The 18126-nt window shown below is 35.4% G+C and overlaps 2 protein-coding genes across 2 annotated transcripts; both read left to right on the top strand.

Moving 5' to 3' along the window:
* Nucleotides 1-380: 380 nt before the first annotated feature.
* Nucleotides 381-12132, top strand: LOC100261796 (poly [ADP-ribose] polymerase 1). The gene is made up of 20 exons (XM_010654056.3): nt 381-738; nt 1912-1961; nt 2054-2249; nt 3402-3588; nt 3698-4031; nt 4314-4509; nt 4581-4742; nt 4895-4955; nt 5074-5137; nt 5227-5478; nt 7750-7987; nt 8088-8203; nt 8287-8363; nt 8911-9071; nt 9564-9755; nt 9885-9993; nt 10264-10346; nt 10476-10613; nt 10917-11099; nt 11761-12132. The coding sequence occupies exons 1-20, from the start codon at nt 595-597 to the stop codon at nt 11806-11808; spliced, it is 2991 nt and encodes a 996-aa protein (XP_010652358.1). The 5' UTR covers nt 381-594; the 3' UTR covers nt 11809-12132.
* A 92-nt stretch (nt 12133-12224) lies between these two features.
* LOC100261792 (LOB domain-containing protein 16) lies at nt 12225-14833 on the top strand. Its single transcript, XM_002263523.4, has 2 exons — nt 12225-14154; nt 14377-14833. The coding sequence occupies exons 1-2, from the start codon at nt 13873-13875 to the stop codon at nt 14680-14682; spliced, it is 588 nt and encodes a 195-aa protein (XP_002263559.1). The 5' UTR covers nt 12225-13872; the 3' UTR covers nt 14683-14833.
* Nucleotides 14834-18126: the final 3293 nt, after the last annotated feature.

The following is an 18126-nucleotide window of genomic DNA, read 5'->3' as shown; positions in this document are numbered from 1 at the left end:
ATATTCAAAAACTTGAAAACGAGCGTTGAACATTTGAACTGCGTGGAGATAGTTTTTTCATCCACATAAGTGGGTCGATGAGCTGGGCCGGGCCTTGGACATCATAATGTCAATTGCCACATTTTTAACACCCATGGCCCAGCCCAGTTGAATAAAGAAATGATTATTAATTAAAAAGGATATTAAAAAGGTAAATTGCAAGAATGTCCGCCATCTTTTAATAAATTTTTAATTTCTATCTCATATCTAATGCCTTTTAAATAAAAAAATACATAAATAAAAATGTCAATGATTATATAAATTATTTATTTATTTTTTAATATAAATATTATCTCATCCTTTTAAATCTAATATTCAAATGGGCTTATTTTTAGTCTCCCACGGCCCAAAAGGAATAAAAAGGTGTACGAGGGACGGTGAGAGACACGCAGCAAGAAAACCACCTAATCCACGAAGCCACACGTGTCCAGGGGGGTTCAACAAGGCTTTCAAGTGAAGCATCGAGATTCAATATTCCGCAGAGAGTAGTTTAAAAGGGACATATAGCTCTGGTTGCAGAGAGTGAGTGAGAGAGAGAGAGAGAAGAAAACAGTAATGGCGAACCCTCCAAAGCCATGGAAAGCAGAGTACGCCAAGTCATCCAGGTCCTCCTGTAAAACCTGCAAGACCCCCATTGATAAAGAGAAGTTCCGGCTCGGCAAGATGGTTCAAGCCAGCCAATTCGACGGCTTCATGCCTGTAACTCCTCATTCCCTCCTCCCTTCCCCCCTCTTTTTTTTTTTTTTTTGCTTCTTCTTCTCCAGTTTCTTACTCGTTTTCCCTTTTGCATTCGGGGTTTGGTTTTTATCTCTTGGGTTTTGAATGATTTGGATGATGGGGTTATTGTGGTTTGATGGTTCTCGGGTATGGGGTTTTGGGGACGACAAGGGTTTTCTGTTTCCGAAAATGGGAATTACTCGGTAAAATGGATTTTTACCTGTTTACAGGAAAAGCCTTACCAAAATGCACGCCCTTTTTGGTAAAGGAATCTCATTTCTGTAAACGAAAACAATGAGAATGTGAAGTAACATTTTGACGTTCCCAAACATTGACCCATTGCGAGAGATGTTCTGAAAACAATGAAGGGGCCCCTTAAAATCATTGTTTTTCTCTCAGAAAAGGCCGGGTTTCACAGAAAATTATTTTTGTTTCTGCTACCAAACGACCCACAAGTTTTCTCTCAGTTTTTTGAACTCTAGGATTGGTATTATACTAATCTTATTTGTCATAACTGCTAATGATAGTGATACAAATGTCAACGAGTGGAAGACCTGATATATAGTAAGGAATTACTATGATAAAGCATCTATGTGTTCAATGCTAGGTTGGAGCCAGCCATCCTTTTTTCTTTGATAAATGTAGATCCTTGGTTATTCTACTTCTTATCTTATTGTTTCAGCAGTTTAATTTTTTATTCAAGATATTTTTTTTTTCCATATAATAAAATAAAGAAGCAACTATGGTGTAATGATAGTTTGATATGGTGACTTGAGACTCATTTTGTGAAGTGGGTATGTGTTTTGATCAGGCATTAATAATACTCTTATGTTGTTTAAACAAGCAAAATAATAATAATAATAATAATAATAACAAAGAATGTACCATCCCTGCTTTGACCTTTTATATAGGATGGTACTGTATACCAATACTACAGGATGTATAGAATTTAGGGTCATTGTGCAGATCCTGAATGAATGGCAGATACCATGTTGCAGTTATATACTTTTAGTGGTAGAAAGACTTCTTAATTGTTTAGGTGTCCTCTTGATGTGATTAGTGACTGTATATTTATCTTTTGTGTTGCCTAAGGGCTTATAATATTATTGTTTTCATTGATGAAACTTGGTTTGTATTTGGTTTTTTTTGAATCAGATGTGGAACCATGCTGGTTGCATATTGAAGAAGGCTAACCAAATAAAATCGTATGTGTTCTCATTGTTCATTGGATAAGAAAGATACTATAATTTTTTTGCTCACATAGTGATTGAGTTCTATGCCCATATTCTGCTTTTAGCCTTGATGATGTTGAAGGCATAGAGCTACTAAGATGGGATGATCGGCAGATGATCAGAAAATATGTAGAGAGTGGTGGACCATCAAAGAATACTGCTAAAGATGTTGCTTCTGCTGTTGCTGAATGTGGTATTGAGGTTTCACAAACTTCTCGTGCTACTTGCAAGCGTTGCAGTCAGAAGATTATGAAAGGAGAGGTGGGCTATTATGTTTCTTTACTTGTGTTTTTGCTTTCATGAAATAGCTGTTGGGAAGGTTCATACTCTGAATACTTTGAATTGCACGGTGTAATAAAAATAAACTATCATGTAAGACATGTTGTTAAAGTTGATGGTGGGGGACATTTGCATTTGGTTTGTTATATGCATTACCATATAGAAATCAAGTAGATGTTTGGGCAGATAAGACATTTTTGGATCATATGTCTTAACTCTTTTGCCTCATGTCCCCAAAAAGGGGTTGAGGTTGAGTAGGTCAATGTTTTGACAGCAAAAGATGGTGCAGATATTATTGGGGGATTAATGAATTGGTCTCTGGGAATTTGAGCACAGTGAGTGTATTTATTTGTTCTACTGGTTGCTGTTTCTGATTTTGATAACCTGCTTTTAAAGCATATTCTTCTGTTGATTCTTTCTGCCATTGCATCATTGCAACAACATATTTTAACCAATTCCTAGCAACTGAAAGGCCTTCTGATTAATCCATCTGACAGCTTGCAAGGTACCTTAATTAAGGTGTCCATTCCTTTGAAATTTATTTTTGGAGATTCACTGAGGCTTTGCGAAGCAACTATATCTTGTTACGCTGACAAAAGAAAAAAGGAAAAAAAGAATATTTGAATACCTTTTGATAATTCAGTTTAAATATTTGCTTTTTCCTTACAAGCATATGTTTTGATAACTGTAAGATTCTAAGAGAAGAAGATTATTCATTTTTTAATCTTTCTTTTTTCTTACAAGCATATGTTTTAATAAGTGTGGGATTCTAAGAGAAGAACCTGCAGTTAAGAATGTAGATTATTGAGATTGGATTTTAGGAGCTTATGGAAGTCAAGCACTAATTGTATAATTTGTGCTAGGCATAGTAAGAAATTTTAAAGATAAGAGGCACCTTTTATGCTTCATTTTCAGATCGTGGTTTTTCTTTGTTTGAAAAAAAGTAATTGGAAGATTTTGTCAGGTTGTGCTTGATTTTGTCATCCATGCAGTGTGGTTGATGATAACATTGTACCTATCTCTTTAGTTATCCAAATGAAGATCTATTTCATTTGGGTAATTAAGATGATGCATCATGACTAGTAAGATGCTGTTTGATTATTTGCCTTGATAGCAGTGTCATTTCATTGCTAGGTTCGTATATCCTCCAAACCTGACGGTCAAGGTGCTAAGGGTTTGGCATGGCACCATGCCAACTGTTTCTTGGAAATGTCGCCATCTACCCTAATTGAGAAGCTGTCTGGATGGGATGGCCTTTCAAGTTCTGATCAGGAAACTGTTTGTGCCCTTATCAAAAAGTCTCCTTCTGCTGCAGAAATTGGTATACAGTTTGTTTGTTATTTTATATGGTCCCTTCTTTTCATTCTTTTTTTTTTTTTGTGACAACATGCTTCATTTGTTACTTTCTGGTAAAATATTTATTATTTCAGGCACAAAAGTTAAGGGCATAAAGGATGATGAACAATCAACATCCAAGGGTGGTAAACGTAAAAAAGATGGTACTGGTGATCAGAAGTCAAAAATTGTGAAAACTGAAGGAGATGTTTCAGTGAGAAAGGCAGCATCACAAAAGAATGCTAACAACATGGAGGCGGAAAACCAAAAGACATCTGATCTAGAAAGGAAGCTTGAGGCTCAATCTAAAGAAATTTGGGCTTTAAAGGATGATCTTAAAAAGCATGTGACAACAGCAGAGTTGCGAGAGATGCTTGAAGCTAATGGTCAAGATTCAACAGGATCAGAACTTGATTTGCGAGACCGCTGGTAAATTCTGTGATGCATGAACCTTAGCATGTGACATGCAGAAGTGCTATTTTTATTGTCATGGATATTTTGTTCTTAATGATTTGTTGTTTTAGAGCAAAATATCATGAATAATTTCTAAAAGAAAAATATTTTTTTCTTGCTTTCCTGATGATGGGCAGTGCTTCATTAGTTCCCTTGACAGATAAGTTTGGAGATAAATGAGTGCAGAAGTGCTGCTTTTTACATTATAAAAGTTGAAGTTTTGGAACCTGACATTCTGTTGCCGTATTTCCTGTTAAGCGCTGATGGCATGCTGTTTGGAGCACTTGGCCACTGCCCGCTTTGTTCCAGTAGTCTTCGTTATTCCGGAGGCATGTACCGCTGCCAAGGCTACCTATCTGCATGGAGCAAGTGTTCTTACTCCACTGTTGAGCCTGAGCGTATTAAAGGAAAGTGGAAAATCCCTGAAGAAACAAGTAATCAGTATCTTCGCAAGGTATTCAGCCTAAGCTCATGTAAAACATCAATATATGCAAATTATGACTAGCTTTATGTGTTTGTTTTCAGTGGTTTAAATCACAAAAGGGAAAGAAACCAGTTCGAGTAATGCCTCCACAATCATCCAATGTGTCTTGTGGAAAACAAGCTGCTAGCCCATCTCAGTCATCAAAGAGTGAAAATTTGTCAGATTTGAGAGTTGCTATTGCTGGATATTCCAAGCAATGCGTGGTATGTTTTTCTTTACAATTTTAAATTTCTATACCCTTCACTTCAGTGAAATTTTTTGGCAACAGTTGTTGCTGCCTCTTAGCTGAATGTTTTCTTTTCTTTTTCCCTTTTTGTTTTAATGTTTAATTTTGATATATTGCGCCATTCTGCAGGGAGAATGGAAGAGCAAAATTGAGGGAGTGGGTGGATCTTTTCATGCCAAGATAAAAGAAGGCATGTTTGATGTGTGCTGAGTTTTGACTGTAAATGCTTGTGTATTCTTGAATACCACTATTACTTCAAATTGAGAAGCATTGTGTAACTGATTCTTACTTTTCAAATTACATTGCAGATACTAACTGCTTTGTGGTGGGTGGAATGCTGGATGCTGAAGATGCAAAGATGAGGAGGGCAAGGTAAAGCATCCACTAAATATATGGTCTTGGTTATTTATCTGCTCGTCTCAAGGCATTTTCATTTGATATCGAATTTTTTATCCTACCAGGAAAATGAAATTGCCTGTTCTAAGGGAGGATTATTTGGTTGACTGTTTCAAAAGCCAGAAGAAGCTTCCATTTGATAAATACAAAATTGAAGCCAGTGGGGAGACCTCTAGCATGGTCACAGTTAAAGTTAAAGGGAGAAGTGCTGTGCACGAAGCTTCTGGCCTGCAAGATTCAGGTCATATCCTTGAGGATGGGAAAAGCATCTATAATACAACTTTGAATATGTCTGATCTGTCAACTGGTGTTAACAGGTGGATTTAGTTTATTCCATTTTTCTTTCCAGCATTTCAACATATTTTTGGTAGCCTTTCCTGGATTTAAACCACCGTGCATCTTTCAGTGTTATTCTATGCTAATCTGTGGACTTGATACATCCTTTTTTGGTTCTTGGCCTACAGGTTTCCTCTAAATAAATTGTTAGGAGCCAATTTTTTTTCTATAAGATTTAATGGGGATAAGTGGTGCTGAAGGAGCCTTCCCATGAGGTTCAAGTGAAGGCTTGACACTCAAGAGGCAGGGGTTTGCGGTGGGGAGGTTATAGGTTAGATTCCATGTAACCAAAAAAACAAAAACCCTGTGAAATAACACTGCATTTATGTACTGACTAGTGTTTTATTCATCAAAGAAAAATTCTAGGTGCACAAAACTTGGAAAAACCACTAGCCATGTGCATGGAGAGGAAATGCCATAATGGGACATGGTCTTTAAGTGTCATAACCTACAAGTTCTTATTTGTCATATTTCCTTAGGTTTATTAGCAGAGTTCCTAAATACTTCTTTCAACCACGTCTGCTATTGATTTGGACAAGGTAACTCTGGGTCTTAGTGATCTTATCTTGCAGATGTAAGCATATTGAATGCTTAAAGATTTCTTTGCTTCATTAAATGCCAGCACAGGTGTAAAATATGTTCCTGCAATAGAAAGTAGATATGAACTGGAAATGCATCTTCTATATAGAATGTGCATGTCTCCATAAGGATCTAGCTTTGATGAAGTATGTATTAATAGAATTCATAGTGAATCCAATAGAGCCTCTCATAGTCCTTTTGTGGTATATTCACCCTCACTCGTACATCCAGTTTATAACAACCATAGGTTTGAGCAATATGAGCATCAAGTCTCTGATACACAGTTTTGGACCTCCTATCATATAGGCTTTAAGGTGTTCAAATAAGGGTGCAGGACTCTCCCTAGTTTATAAAGTAGGAGTGATGGCATTAGGAAGTGGAAAGTGAGGTTGAAAAAGGTAGTGGAAATATGTTATGGACCTTATGCTAAAACAGCTTTTTGATAATTTCATTTGGAAACCTCTGGTGATTTATCTTGAAATACTGTGCCAGAATGTATTCAGGGGGTTGAGAAAATATATGAGAAATTGAAATGATAAGTGGTGTTACAAATACCTACATATCTCAAGTGTTACTGAAACACAGTAGGAATATCTTTTGTCTGATAAGAGCAAGCATTCATTAGCGAATATCTTTTGTCTGATAAGAGCAGGCATTCATTAGCAATAACCCTTCACAAATACTTGAATATCTTTGGTTAGTTTGGGAAGCAAATTCTTCTGCATGCTGATCTCATTTTTGGGCAAAAGGATTTTGGTAATTAGGATATGAAGTATCATTGTCTATGATGAGATCCTGTGAAGTGTAGATTGTTCCTGCCAACTGTAGATTGTTGCATGCATACTTGCATATGCATGTAACCATATTGCTTTTTTTAGGATCAAACGCACGAGTATGTTCTTTAGGGGGCACTTTGAATGAAGAGAACCTTAGTTTGGCTCTCCTTTCATATCTCCTATTGCCATTCCTGTCCTTGTTAGTGCTTCTTGAACTGTAGGAACTAGATCTTTTGAAAAACCATTTTTCAGTATTATAGTGGCAAAATTGATGTAGGATGTTTCTCAGGTTGAGACTTGAGAAAAATTGTTTATATTTAACCAATCAAGGGAAAGTTTTGAGAAGGCCAAGATGGTTGTGAGGGTTTATTTGAGCTTGGTCTAGGGTTCTATGGTCTGTTCTAATTGTTTTGTGGAACATCTCTAAATTTTTTTACATAATATCTTTTTTATAGCAAAACAGAGAAGATGGTTAAAGAGGGGGGTGAAAGAGTGGGATTTCATTACAGGAAGAGTTCATATTTGGGTCCTTATGAAGAAGAATAACCAGGAGACAGAAATTTAATCCAGAAAATAGAGAACATTGGTAGAAGAGAAGAAATCCGCCAAAAGGTTTGGACTTCGACCTTGAGGCCTAAATTCAATGGCAAATAATATCTCAGTTTTGGTATTGGAAATTATGGTTCTTGACTATATAAATATTAGCTTATGGTTCTTGCCATTTATGTACATAAGATTTGTGCACACCCAATAATTTTTTATCTTTTAAATTTTTAGTCCATTTCTATATCTCAATTGATTCTTGATTGTGTTTTTTATATATGAATTAACTGACCTAGTTAATTGTTATTCTGCCTTCACCAATTCTGTTAACCATTATCTGTCTGCTATGTGAAGTTACTATATCCTTCAGATCATTCAAGAGGATAGGGGGTCAAATTGTTATGTCTTCCGTAAATGGGGCCGAGTTGGGAATGATAAAATTGGAGGAAACAAACTGGACGAGATGCCAAAATCTGATGCAATTCAGGAATTTAAGCGTTTATTTCTTGAGAAGACTGGGAATCCATGGGAGGCGTGGGAACGAAAGCAAAATTTTCAGAAGCAACCTGGAAGATTCTTCCCATTGGATATTGTATTGTTCATTTTTCTTCTCAAATTCCATTTATCAAATGTGAAACACCTTTCTTGGATTAACGTTTCTTTTAATCATATCCAAATATTGGATTTTATAGGATTACGGGGTCAATAAGCAGGTTTCAAAGAAGAACAATCTATCCAATGTGAACAGCCAGCTAGCTCCTCAAGTAGTAGAATTGATGAAGATGCTCTTTAATGTGGAAACATACAGGTTATTGCAAATTATCTTGTCTTTTCTCTTTTGGGATTTATTCCTAGAAAATTGTATCTGAAATACTGAAATAAGTCTTGCAGATCTGCCATGATGGAATTTGAAATTAATATGTCAGAAATGCCACTTGGAAAGCTGAGTAAAAGTAACATACAGAAGGGTACGTCTCTCTGAAATTTTCTTTTATTTTGTGGATCCATCACCTTTAGGGATGTAAATTTGGCCCATAGGCCCAAAGTGCAGCCTAATCTGGCCCAAAAAAATTGGGCCAAAGCCTACCCAGCCTGCACCTAAGTCTGGTCCAAGCCCATCTGGATGCCTCTAGGGCTGGGCTTTGGCTGTTTTTTTAAGCCTGGGCTTGAACCATGGGCTGGCATGAGCCTGGCCTACTCATTAAAGGCCAAAAGAGATTCATCAATAGTATGTATGGGATAGGGTTTGAATCCTTGCAAAAAGTTGGTGTCTGGCTAAGGTTTGAATTACTTTTATTGGTAAATCTAATTTTATTTACTGATAAATTGGGCTCAGGCCTGCTAGGGCCTGGCTAGGAGCAGCCCAAGCCCACCCCATCTTAACCTGTTTCACCAGTTTCTTCTCAAAATTTATAATGCAGAATGTGGAATAAATTTTTTTTAGTGGCTTATGTTACACTCTCACTGCTCTGTTTTTTTTCCCTTTCCCATCCTTTCCTTTTTCATCTTTTTCAGGTTTTGAGGCATTAACAGAGATTCAAAATCTATTAAATAGTAATGCTCATGATCCCTCTTTCAAAGAAAGCCTGATTGTTGATGCCAGCAATCGGTTTTTCACTGTGATTCCTTCTATTCATCCACATGTAATCAGGGATGAAGATGATTTCAAGTCTAAGGTACTGGATGCTACATTTAAATACATCTTCCATGTTTTTGCACATTCCCAAGTTTGTTTCTCTTTGGTACATCACTTGTGACAAGTAATCAAGCTATGTTGTGTGTACCTCTTTCTTGTTAATTGTTTTGTCTTTATGTTCTTTGTTAGTATTGTTGTTTTAGGATAATCTCTATCTTCTTTTCCTTTTGATCTGATTAGCTGGTACCAGTTGTAATAATTTATTAGTTCTCTAATGTTCACATTTCAAGATGCTCATTTGTAATTAGTGTGAGCCTGTAAGTTGTCAATTAAAAAGCAAGGATCCAAAAATACAGGATTAGTTTAGTGCTTCCCAGGTGATAGGAAATCAGGGTTAAAAAGTACTGAAGACATTGGTTTGCTGATAAATATTTGACAAGCATTAAGTTTGTAATTGATCAATAGAGCAAAATTTTGCCTCCCTCCTGTGTTTGTAACATGACATTGTTTTCTATTTATGCTTCCATGATAGGTGAAAATGTTGGAAGCTCTGCAGGACATTGAGATAGCTTCTAGATTAGTGGGTTTTGATGTTGACAGTGATGACTCCCTTGATGACAAATACAAGAAACTCTGTTGTGATATTGCTCCACTTCCCCATGATAGTGAAGAGTATCGACTGATTGAGAAGTATCTTCTTACTACCCATGCCCCTACACATATGGTGGGTCTATTTTTTTATACCTAAAATACTGAACATACTCTGTGCTTGCAATGAATATTGTTTCCATTTTTTGTTTTTATTTTTAAAAATAAAAACAGATGTATTTTCTGAGTTTTGTGATATCTTCAGGATTGGACTCTTGAACTAGAAGAGGTTTTTTCGCTTGAAAGGGAAGGAGAATTTGATAAGTTTGCTTCTTATCGAGAAAAGCTTCAAAACAGGATGCTCCTCTGGCATGGTAAGTGATTAATTTACTCTGAAATGTCCTCTATTGTGTTACTGTGTAATAGAAGTGGCTCTATTTGCTCCAAGTTTTATTTTCAGTAAAGTTTTTGAATTTTCTGTGGCTTCAACGACATGAGAACAGAAGTAAATGCTGAACTGAAATTAAATAAATTGTTTGCCACCTTTTTCTGAGTTCTATTTCTTTTCAAAAATAAAATAAAAGAAAAAAGGAACTGAAATTAAAATGAAACTAAAATGAAGCTGAAGATTTTGTCCTCAACAGGTTCCCGGTTGACAAACTTTGTGGGTATACTTAGTCAAGGACTGAGAATAGCTCCTCCTGAAGCTCCAGCAACTGGCTATATGGTCTTTCTCTCTCTCCCTCTTTCATTTTGTACACAGATCATAAGTCATTCAATCTTCTTTACTGTAGTTCATTTTCATTTTAAAACACACAAACATACTCATTAATCATTGCAATCTTATTTATTGTAGTTTGGCAAGGGGGTTTACTTTGCTGACCTGGTCAGTAAGAGTGCTCAGTATTGCTATACTGATAGGAAAAATCCAGTTGGTTTGATGCTTCTGAGTGAAGTCGCCTTGGGAGAGGTTTATGAACTGAGGAAGGCCATGGTGAGTCTATCGATAAGCATTGTATTCATGGACTCGCATGTGCATACTCATGAAGTCACATGTGCATACTCATGCCCTTGCATGTGCATCAGTTTGTGTTTAGCACTCCTGCATGGATTTGTGTATGTACATATTGATGTTGCCTTCAAATCGTGTGCACACATTGAAATGGGCATGAATAGTATTTGTAAATTTAGTATGCGTATGAACTCTCACATGCATTTGATGGTGTCAACCATGCCATTCTTTTGTTGATCCTCAATCCTCCCTCATTGACTCTTTTTTGGTTCCACCTTCATTTAGTATATGGATAAGCCTCCTGAAGGAAAGCACTCTACAAAAGGACTTGGCAAGAAGAAACCTCAGGATTCAGAGTATGTAAAGTGGAGGGATGAAGTGGTTGTGCCTTGTGGCAAGCCAGTGCCGTCAAATGTCAAGTCCACTGAGTTGATGTATAATGAGTACATTGTTTATAACACAGCTCAAGTAAGTGATAGTTTACATTTTCATTCTATTAACTGTCATTTTCATTTATTGGCTTGTGACATAATTGATCATTTTTCCATACTTCTGTTTCTATAGTTTGACAAGAAGATGTTTACTAGTATAATTGAAATTGCAATAATGTGAGATAATTTGTCTGGAGAATATGGCTGGTTTTGTTTCATTTTATTGTAACTTATAGTAACGTATATTTACTGATTTCAATAAGTACTAGCTAGTTACCAAAGCATGTAGCATGCTTTTTAACAAGTTCCTAAAGTAATCAGCTTACAACTGCTACAAAATCATAGTTGCTTTATCATCTTGCTGGTATTGGATGAAATAAAAACAAATTAGGAATTATGAACACATCCAAATAGTGGCTTTTCTTTTCTTGTTTTGTTGAATGATGCACATGCACATCCAGAAGAAATGTGGAAATTTTTAACTGTTTGTTGTAGATGCACCAAAACTTATTTCTTGGTTTATGTGGTGGAGATGTTCTGGCACCACTAATAACTCTAAAATGCTTATAGATAAGATAATTTTTTCTATTACTACTTATCCTAAGTCTAATCACTGCAGTTTCTTTAATTATGCTTTGTGAGAACAATACATGTCCATGTGGCTTGTTACTGAGTTTCAAGGTTCATATCTTGAACAGGTTAAGATGCAGTTCTTGTTGAAGGTGAGGTTTCATCACAAGAGGTGAAGGAACAGGTAAATGGCTGGCAAGTGGTGTCTTGAAGAAGTATATAATGGTGCTGCTGTGTAAATAGTGTCTGCTGTTTTCCTACTTCCGTGATTCTCGTTTCTTTTTGTGGGCTGGGTTGCTCACCCTGCCGTTGCATGGTTGGTGTTTTGTAACAAAATTTCACCCAATATTTACCCCATTTTGGATTCGGTGATAATTGTTCCAGTTCTGCTAAGATCTCATTTTGGGATTTGCCAGAGATCTGTCAACTTGTGAGTTTTGGATGTGTAAATAACTTCTGTAAGTTACGGAGATAATATGAAGCCCCCCATTCTCAGCAAATTCTGGGTTATAGTGCATTTGATATTTTGATCAAGTCTCACCGTGAGCTAGTGTCTTGAAACATTGATTTTTCTAGATTTCTCAAGCACTAACAAAATGGAAGTGCAATAGTGGTCAAATATATATTTCGAGAACTAATCATTGGATGATGATCTGTGGGCTGAATTCAAATGCTGTTAACTTTGGCAGTGATGGGGGAAAAGGAAGTTGGGTCTCATAAGGCTTAGGTTGCAGAAAAATCTTTTGGGGAGGGAGTGGAGTGCATGTGTGCCATGTGCAGGGGGTGATGCTGTTGATTGGCACCTATCAGACGTTGATGATGTCAGGGTTGGATGCACGGAATGATAAATAATTCCGATGGATGGTGTGGGGAGGAAGGGGGGGAAGGAGGTGGGAAATGGGAAGAAAGAAAGATGTGAGAAGCAGTGGTGGAGCTGAGGTAAGAAGTAGAACATGCTAACACCCTTTTTGTGCAAACAGCCATTTTCCTTTGTTAAAGCTGACGATACCCCTCTACCCATGCTGTTGTGTATTGTGGCTGGCTGCTTTCTCCCTTCAATTTTTTTTTTATTTTTTTTTATTTTCTGTTTCTTTGATTTCTCTTTTGGTTTTCCGGACGTGGCTGTTCTTCCACCTTCGCCTCTCTCCTCCCCTCTCTATTCTAAACAATTATGGACAGAAATGACTCTAGCATCTACCCTTTGGGGATGACTGATTAGAATTGAAATTAGTTCTAGTATAGTGACACTTTTTCTCTAGCATAAAGTGAAAACGGAATCAGGGAAATCATGCTGTTGTAAATGAGCTCAATGTAATGATTATGTTGAAAAAGGGATGTGTTGTATGCATGAAAGTATTAGGGTCAGGTTAAGGGGCCCTGCCTGCTGGTTCAACCATGTCTTCTAGCATAAGGGAGGGGCATATTCCCAACCATTTTGCAGATGAGTTTCTGTTAAATCTGGCTTGTCCTTATGTGATAAATGGAGCATTTTACACGAGAGAACTACTCTTTTCTGCAGAAACAAACACTAACTTCATGACCACCTCTCAATCTTCATTCCATTTCCAATTCCCAACTCAAAACCAGAAAAAGGGCTAAGCCCCATCTCCCCTTTCTTCACCGAGAAGCTCCCATCAACTCTCAATTCACTTATTAATGAAAGTCAAGATTGGGTGTGGGTAAGCGAACACCGGCAGGTGGCAGTGTGTTAGGAGTGGCACAAAACAACAAATAGCAGCAGTCCCAACGTGCGGCGTTCGGCGGAGAAATTAAAAATTTAAGCCCTCTTATCAAACTCATAGACTAAAGTATTACAATATTTAAAAAATAAAATAAAAAGAAAAGGGGAGGGAGAAGGAAGTAATATTTTTGAAGATGAATGTGAGTCATGTAAGCTTGGTCTAACACAATAAAGAAAAAAAAACAGAGGCATAATGCATAAAAACCATTAAAAAAATGTCCCCTTAGAACCCTACACACAGACCTTCCATGTCCCCCATTGAGACCCCTTATAAGACCCCTTTATGTCCCTCAACTCTAAAGCCCCTCTCCCTCCACTCTAGACAATAGACATCTCCTTACCCACCCCCATCCCCACCCCCCTCATACTCCAATTGCACCGTTTCCTAGTCTGCTCGTGTGCTTCCCTCCCCCCCTTTTATTTTCATTATAGCTCGCTGTCTTCCCTCAATCTCTCAAACCCCCTCTCTCTCTCTCTCTCTCTTTTTTCTTTATTTATCATGGCCTCTGCAAGTGGCTCCCCTTGTGGTGCATGCAAGTTCCTGCGGAGGAAGTGTGCAGCTGACTGCGTTTTTGCGCCTTATTTCTGCTCGGAGCAAGGCCCGGCTCGGTTTGCCGCAATTCACAAGGTGTTTGGTGCCAGCAATGTGTCCAAGCTGTTGTTGCATGTGCCGGTGGCTGATCGCTGTGAGGCCGTCGTCACCATCGCTTATGAAGCTCAAGCCCGGATTAGAGATCCCGTCTATGGCTGCGTCGCCCACATCTTCGCCTTGCAGCAGCAGGTACCCCTCATCTTCTTTCACCCCCCTCTTCTACATTCAATATCCATTTCTTTCACTCACCCCACTTCCACACCACTATCCTATTAAAATTTCCCCTTATGGGCATATATATTTTTTACATGAAAAAAATATATATAAAACTTTCTTTTTTTTTTCTTTTGTGATTCTTCCATCCATATAACAGACCTTTTTTTTTTCTGTATGTGTTTTTCTCTTCAACAGGTAGCATGCTTGCAAGCTCAGCTGATGCAGCTGAAGGCTCAACTGGCCAACAACACGGGGAATTTAGAGAATCAATGGCAGGGAAATGTTTCAGGAGCGCCTTCCTTTCAGAATTTTCCAGGTTACATGAACTCAGTATCGCCGCAGTGCTCACTGGAATTGATTGATCACAACAGTGATGGAATGACAATGCAAGATATCCAAAGTAGAGATGAATTTTCATTCCAAACTTGCTCTAGGAAAAGGCCACCCCACAATGACCTGGGTGAGCTTCAAGAACTGGCCCTCAGAATGATGAGAAACTGATGGTCTTCTTCCTCATGTTCCTCCTTTCTTTTTCTCATCTCTTTAGATGAATTTGGTCCATGCCCAAATGGTATATGTAAATAGAGAGAGTATCTGGGAAACTTTAGTCTAATTTTCTAAGCCCATGTTAGGCATTTTCCCTTCGTTTCAATCTTGAGCTGAATTGCACCAACAATATACAACATCAACAATGATGATAATTATAATTATAATAATAATAATAGAGATAACCCCTTTTGACATTTCAAAAGAGCACCCTTGGAATGTGGGTCACTTTCATGTTAAAAAAATTACACACACTTGAACCCACCACTGTCCTTTCCCATGTGGGAAAATTTTAATTATGTGAGTAATTAATTTTTCTTTTCTTTAAAGGGTTGGTGGCCTCAAGTCCCCTGAAGGGTAAAACGATGTGTATGGTTGAAAAAAATTCCTAATCTCACTAAATGGGGATTAGAGAAGAGGTGAATGCTATCATTGTAGTTTAAAGGCACATACACCCTTGAGAGGGGTACCAAAAGGACCCACTTGTCTAGGGCATATGTTCTATGAAGTAGGTTTACCTAACAACATTAGTACCCTTTTTTTGAAATTTTAATAAGGGCTCCATATGGGCTTGTATGCAAATGAATGGACAAAATGTCTCCTTGATTGAATGCATAGGCCTACATCATGAGCTAGTAGCTTTGGCAACTTCTAATGCCAAAAACCTATTTAACAAGCAAAATCTTTTTGGTTATCCAAATCATACATAATGCTATGCCAATTACCCAATAGCCCAATACCTTTCTGCAATTGGTTGCTTGCATTTTTTTCCTTTCATTTGTTTAACAAGAGATGCATCACATTGTCAGAGAATAAAATCCTCTTGCCTATACTTTTCTAAACATGGTACTCTTTTATATTTCACACAAATGGGTTGATCATCAAATATTAAAATTGATCTCCAAATTTATAATATAAAATCTTAAGATTATGCAATTTATAATGAGAATGAGAGGTTGCTTTGAGTGGAAGAATCCCCCTTTATAATATGATCCAACTTTTTTTTAATAATATTAAAAATATTTAGAGGTAGCTTTTTCTTTTTTCGTAAAACTTGTGTCTAATAAAGTTTAAGAAAAATAATTCTAACTAAAACGTTTTTAAGTCATTTGATAATGATTTCATTATAAATGCTTATACAGAGAATTGCATCGTGATTAGATATAAATTAAAGTAGCGTTCTTGGTAATGTATTATATGATAAAAAAAATGATCACCCACTAAATGATTCTCTAGAAAATCATCTCAATTGGCTCTTTAGATTTGAAAAAAAAATTAAAAAATTAAAAAATCGCTTAAACAATTGTTAAGGTGTTGTTTGTATATATTGTCCATTTTTTGCTTTCAAAAGCAGAAAAAACAAGAAATGCATCCAAACATGGCCTTAATAAATTTTTGTTATAAAAAAGCAATTGTCTTTATTTTTTTCATCATTTTCCAACATTAGTCGATATTCTCTAAACATGTTTTTAATAAAAATACTATAGTCTAAAAACATTAAAACAATCAAGTTGCTTCACATATAATAATCATACAATATATGTAGATTACTTTAGGGGATAAGAATAAGTTCAAATTGGGTTTTCATTATTCTATTGAACCCTTATGATAATTATTTCACCAATAGTATCTAAATTTTATTTGGGTGTGACATGAATAACACTTAGGAAGAATATTTAAAATTTAAAAAAAAAAGATTAAATAATGGTAGTCAAGCCTCATTTATGATTCTTTGGCTATGGTATTAAAAACAATATTAGGACTAATCTAATGAAGCCGCACGCTAGTGACTTTTTTTGTAGCAATAAACAATAAGAAAGAACAAACACATATTAAAAAAGTCTGGAAAGAATCCATTATGAGCATTCCCACAATTGACTCCATGAATTGCACTTAAGCAAGTAATTATTCAATGACCCTATTCTTAATTATTTAATTAAATGAGTTGATAATGATATGAGTTGAATGTGAGTTGAAGGGGAAAAATAAAGGTCTCCCAAAAAGTGAAATAACAAACAAGAAAAAAAGGACAAAAATTAGAAATAGTGAACTTTTTGGCATTAAAAGAGAAATGTAAGCATGAAAGCCAAAAAAAATAAAAATAAAAAAAAAATAAAAGGGAAAGAAAAGAAAAGAAAAAGGAACTCAAAAGAGAGAAAGAAGGGCATTTGCCTTGTGCCACTCTTCCTCTTAAAGGAGGGGGATTGCATGCTATGTCTGTTGGAGATGTGACCAACACTTTGTTTTCTTGTTCTCTTTTTCTCCCCAATCTTCTCTTTCTACACTGTCTTGTTCATGCATGTTCTTTCATGGCAAGTGTTTGTGTTATATTCAATATGTAATTATTAAAATTTATGTATTCCAATTTCCAAGTGTAAAGTTCATTTTTGGTCATTAATAAACATTGGGAGAGAATAATGATTAAAAGAAGAAAAAAAAAATGACAAAAAGCATAAGATTCATCTTTTTAACTTTATTTTTATATCAATTTAATTTCATTTATATTGTCTCAAGATTAGATTAAATATAAATTATTTTTATTGATTAAAATTTTTGTTAAATATTTCTCTTATTTTAAGTAAAAGGGAAAATGAGTGAAAATAATAAGATTATATTTTATTCCCGAAAAATTTGAAGGAAAATAAAAAATGGATTTAAAGTTAATCAATTATTTTAATATACTATTTTAAACATTTTTTTTCATTTTTTAACTTTATATAAGATTAAATAAATTTTAAATATATATATTTTAATAATTTTAATTATATTTAACTTTCTTCCATATTTTTCATAGTAAAACTAAATATGAGAAAATCATTTTTCGAAAACCCAACATGGTTTAAATGAAAAGAACAGAAGAGATATTTAATGAAATTTTAAATTAATTAGAATTAGATATATTTAATCAACTTTAAAAGAGATAAATGAAACTAATCTTATCTATCTGATTATTAAAATATATAATCTAATTACAAATAGTAAAAGCATTGCTTTTTTTTCTTTTTAGATGATGATTTTTTGAAATTGATCTTGACTTTCAAAATTTAATCATTTATAGTAGAATTATAGTAACAATCTTTCTAGAAAAGTTAGGTAACCTTGCAAGAAGATGGATTGTTATTGTGTTCCCTTCTCCTATATAAGAAAATAGAATATGTTGGTTTAAAAAGAGATTATACTCAAGAAATATCCATTTTTTGAACCATATTTTGATAGAATTTGTATTTTTTAAAATTTATCCTCTATTTATATATTAATTATGAGTCTAATATAACTATAAAAACATTTGGATGATTTTTTCTTAAGTTAAAAATATTTTCGAGAACAGTTTTTTGTTAATAAAAAAAAAACACATTTAAAAATTAAAAAACTATTTTTAATTTTCCTTTTTTAAAAACA

This window comes from Vitis vinifera, chromosome 7 (genome assembly GCF_030704535.1).
Source record: "Vitis vinifera cultivar Pinot Noir 40024 chromosome 7, ASM3070453v1".
Lineage (NCBI taxonomy): Eukaryota > Viridiplantae > Streptophyta > Magnoliopsida > Vitales > Vitaceae > Vitis > Vitis vinifera.
This window is presented reverse-complemented; position numbering and strand designations above follow the sequence as displayed.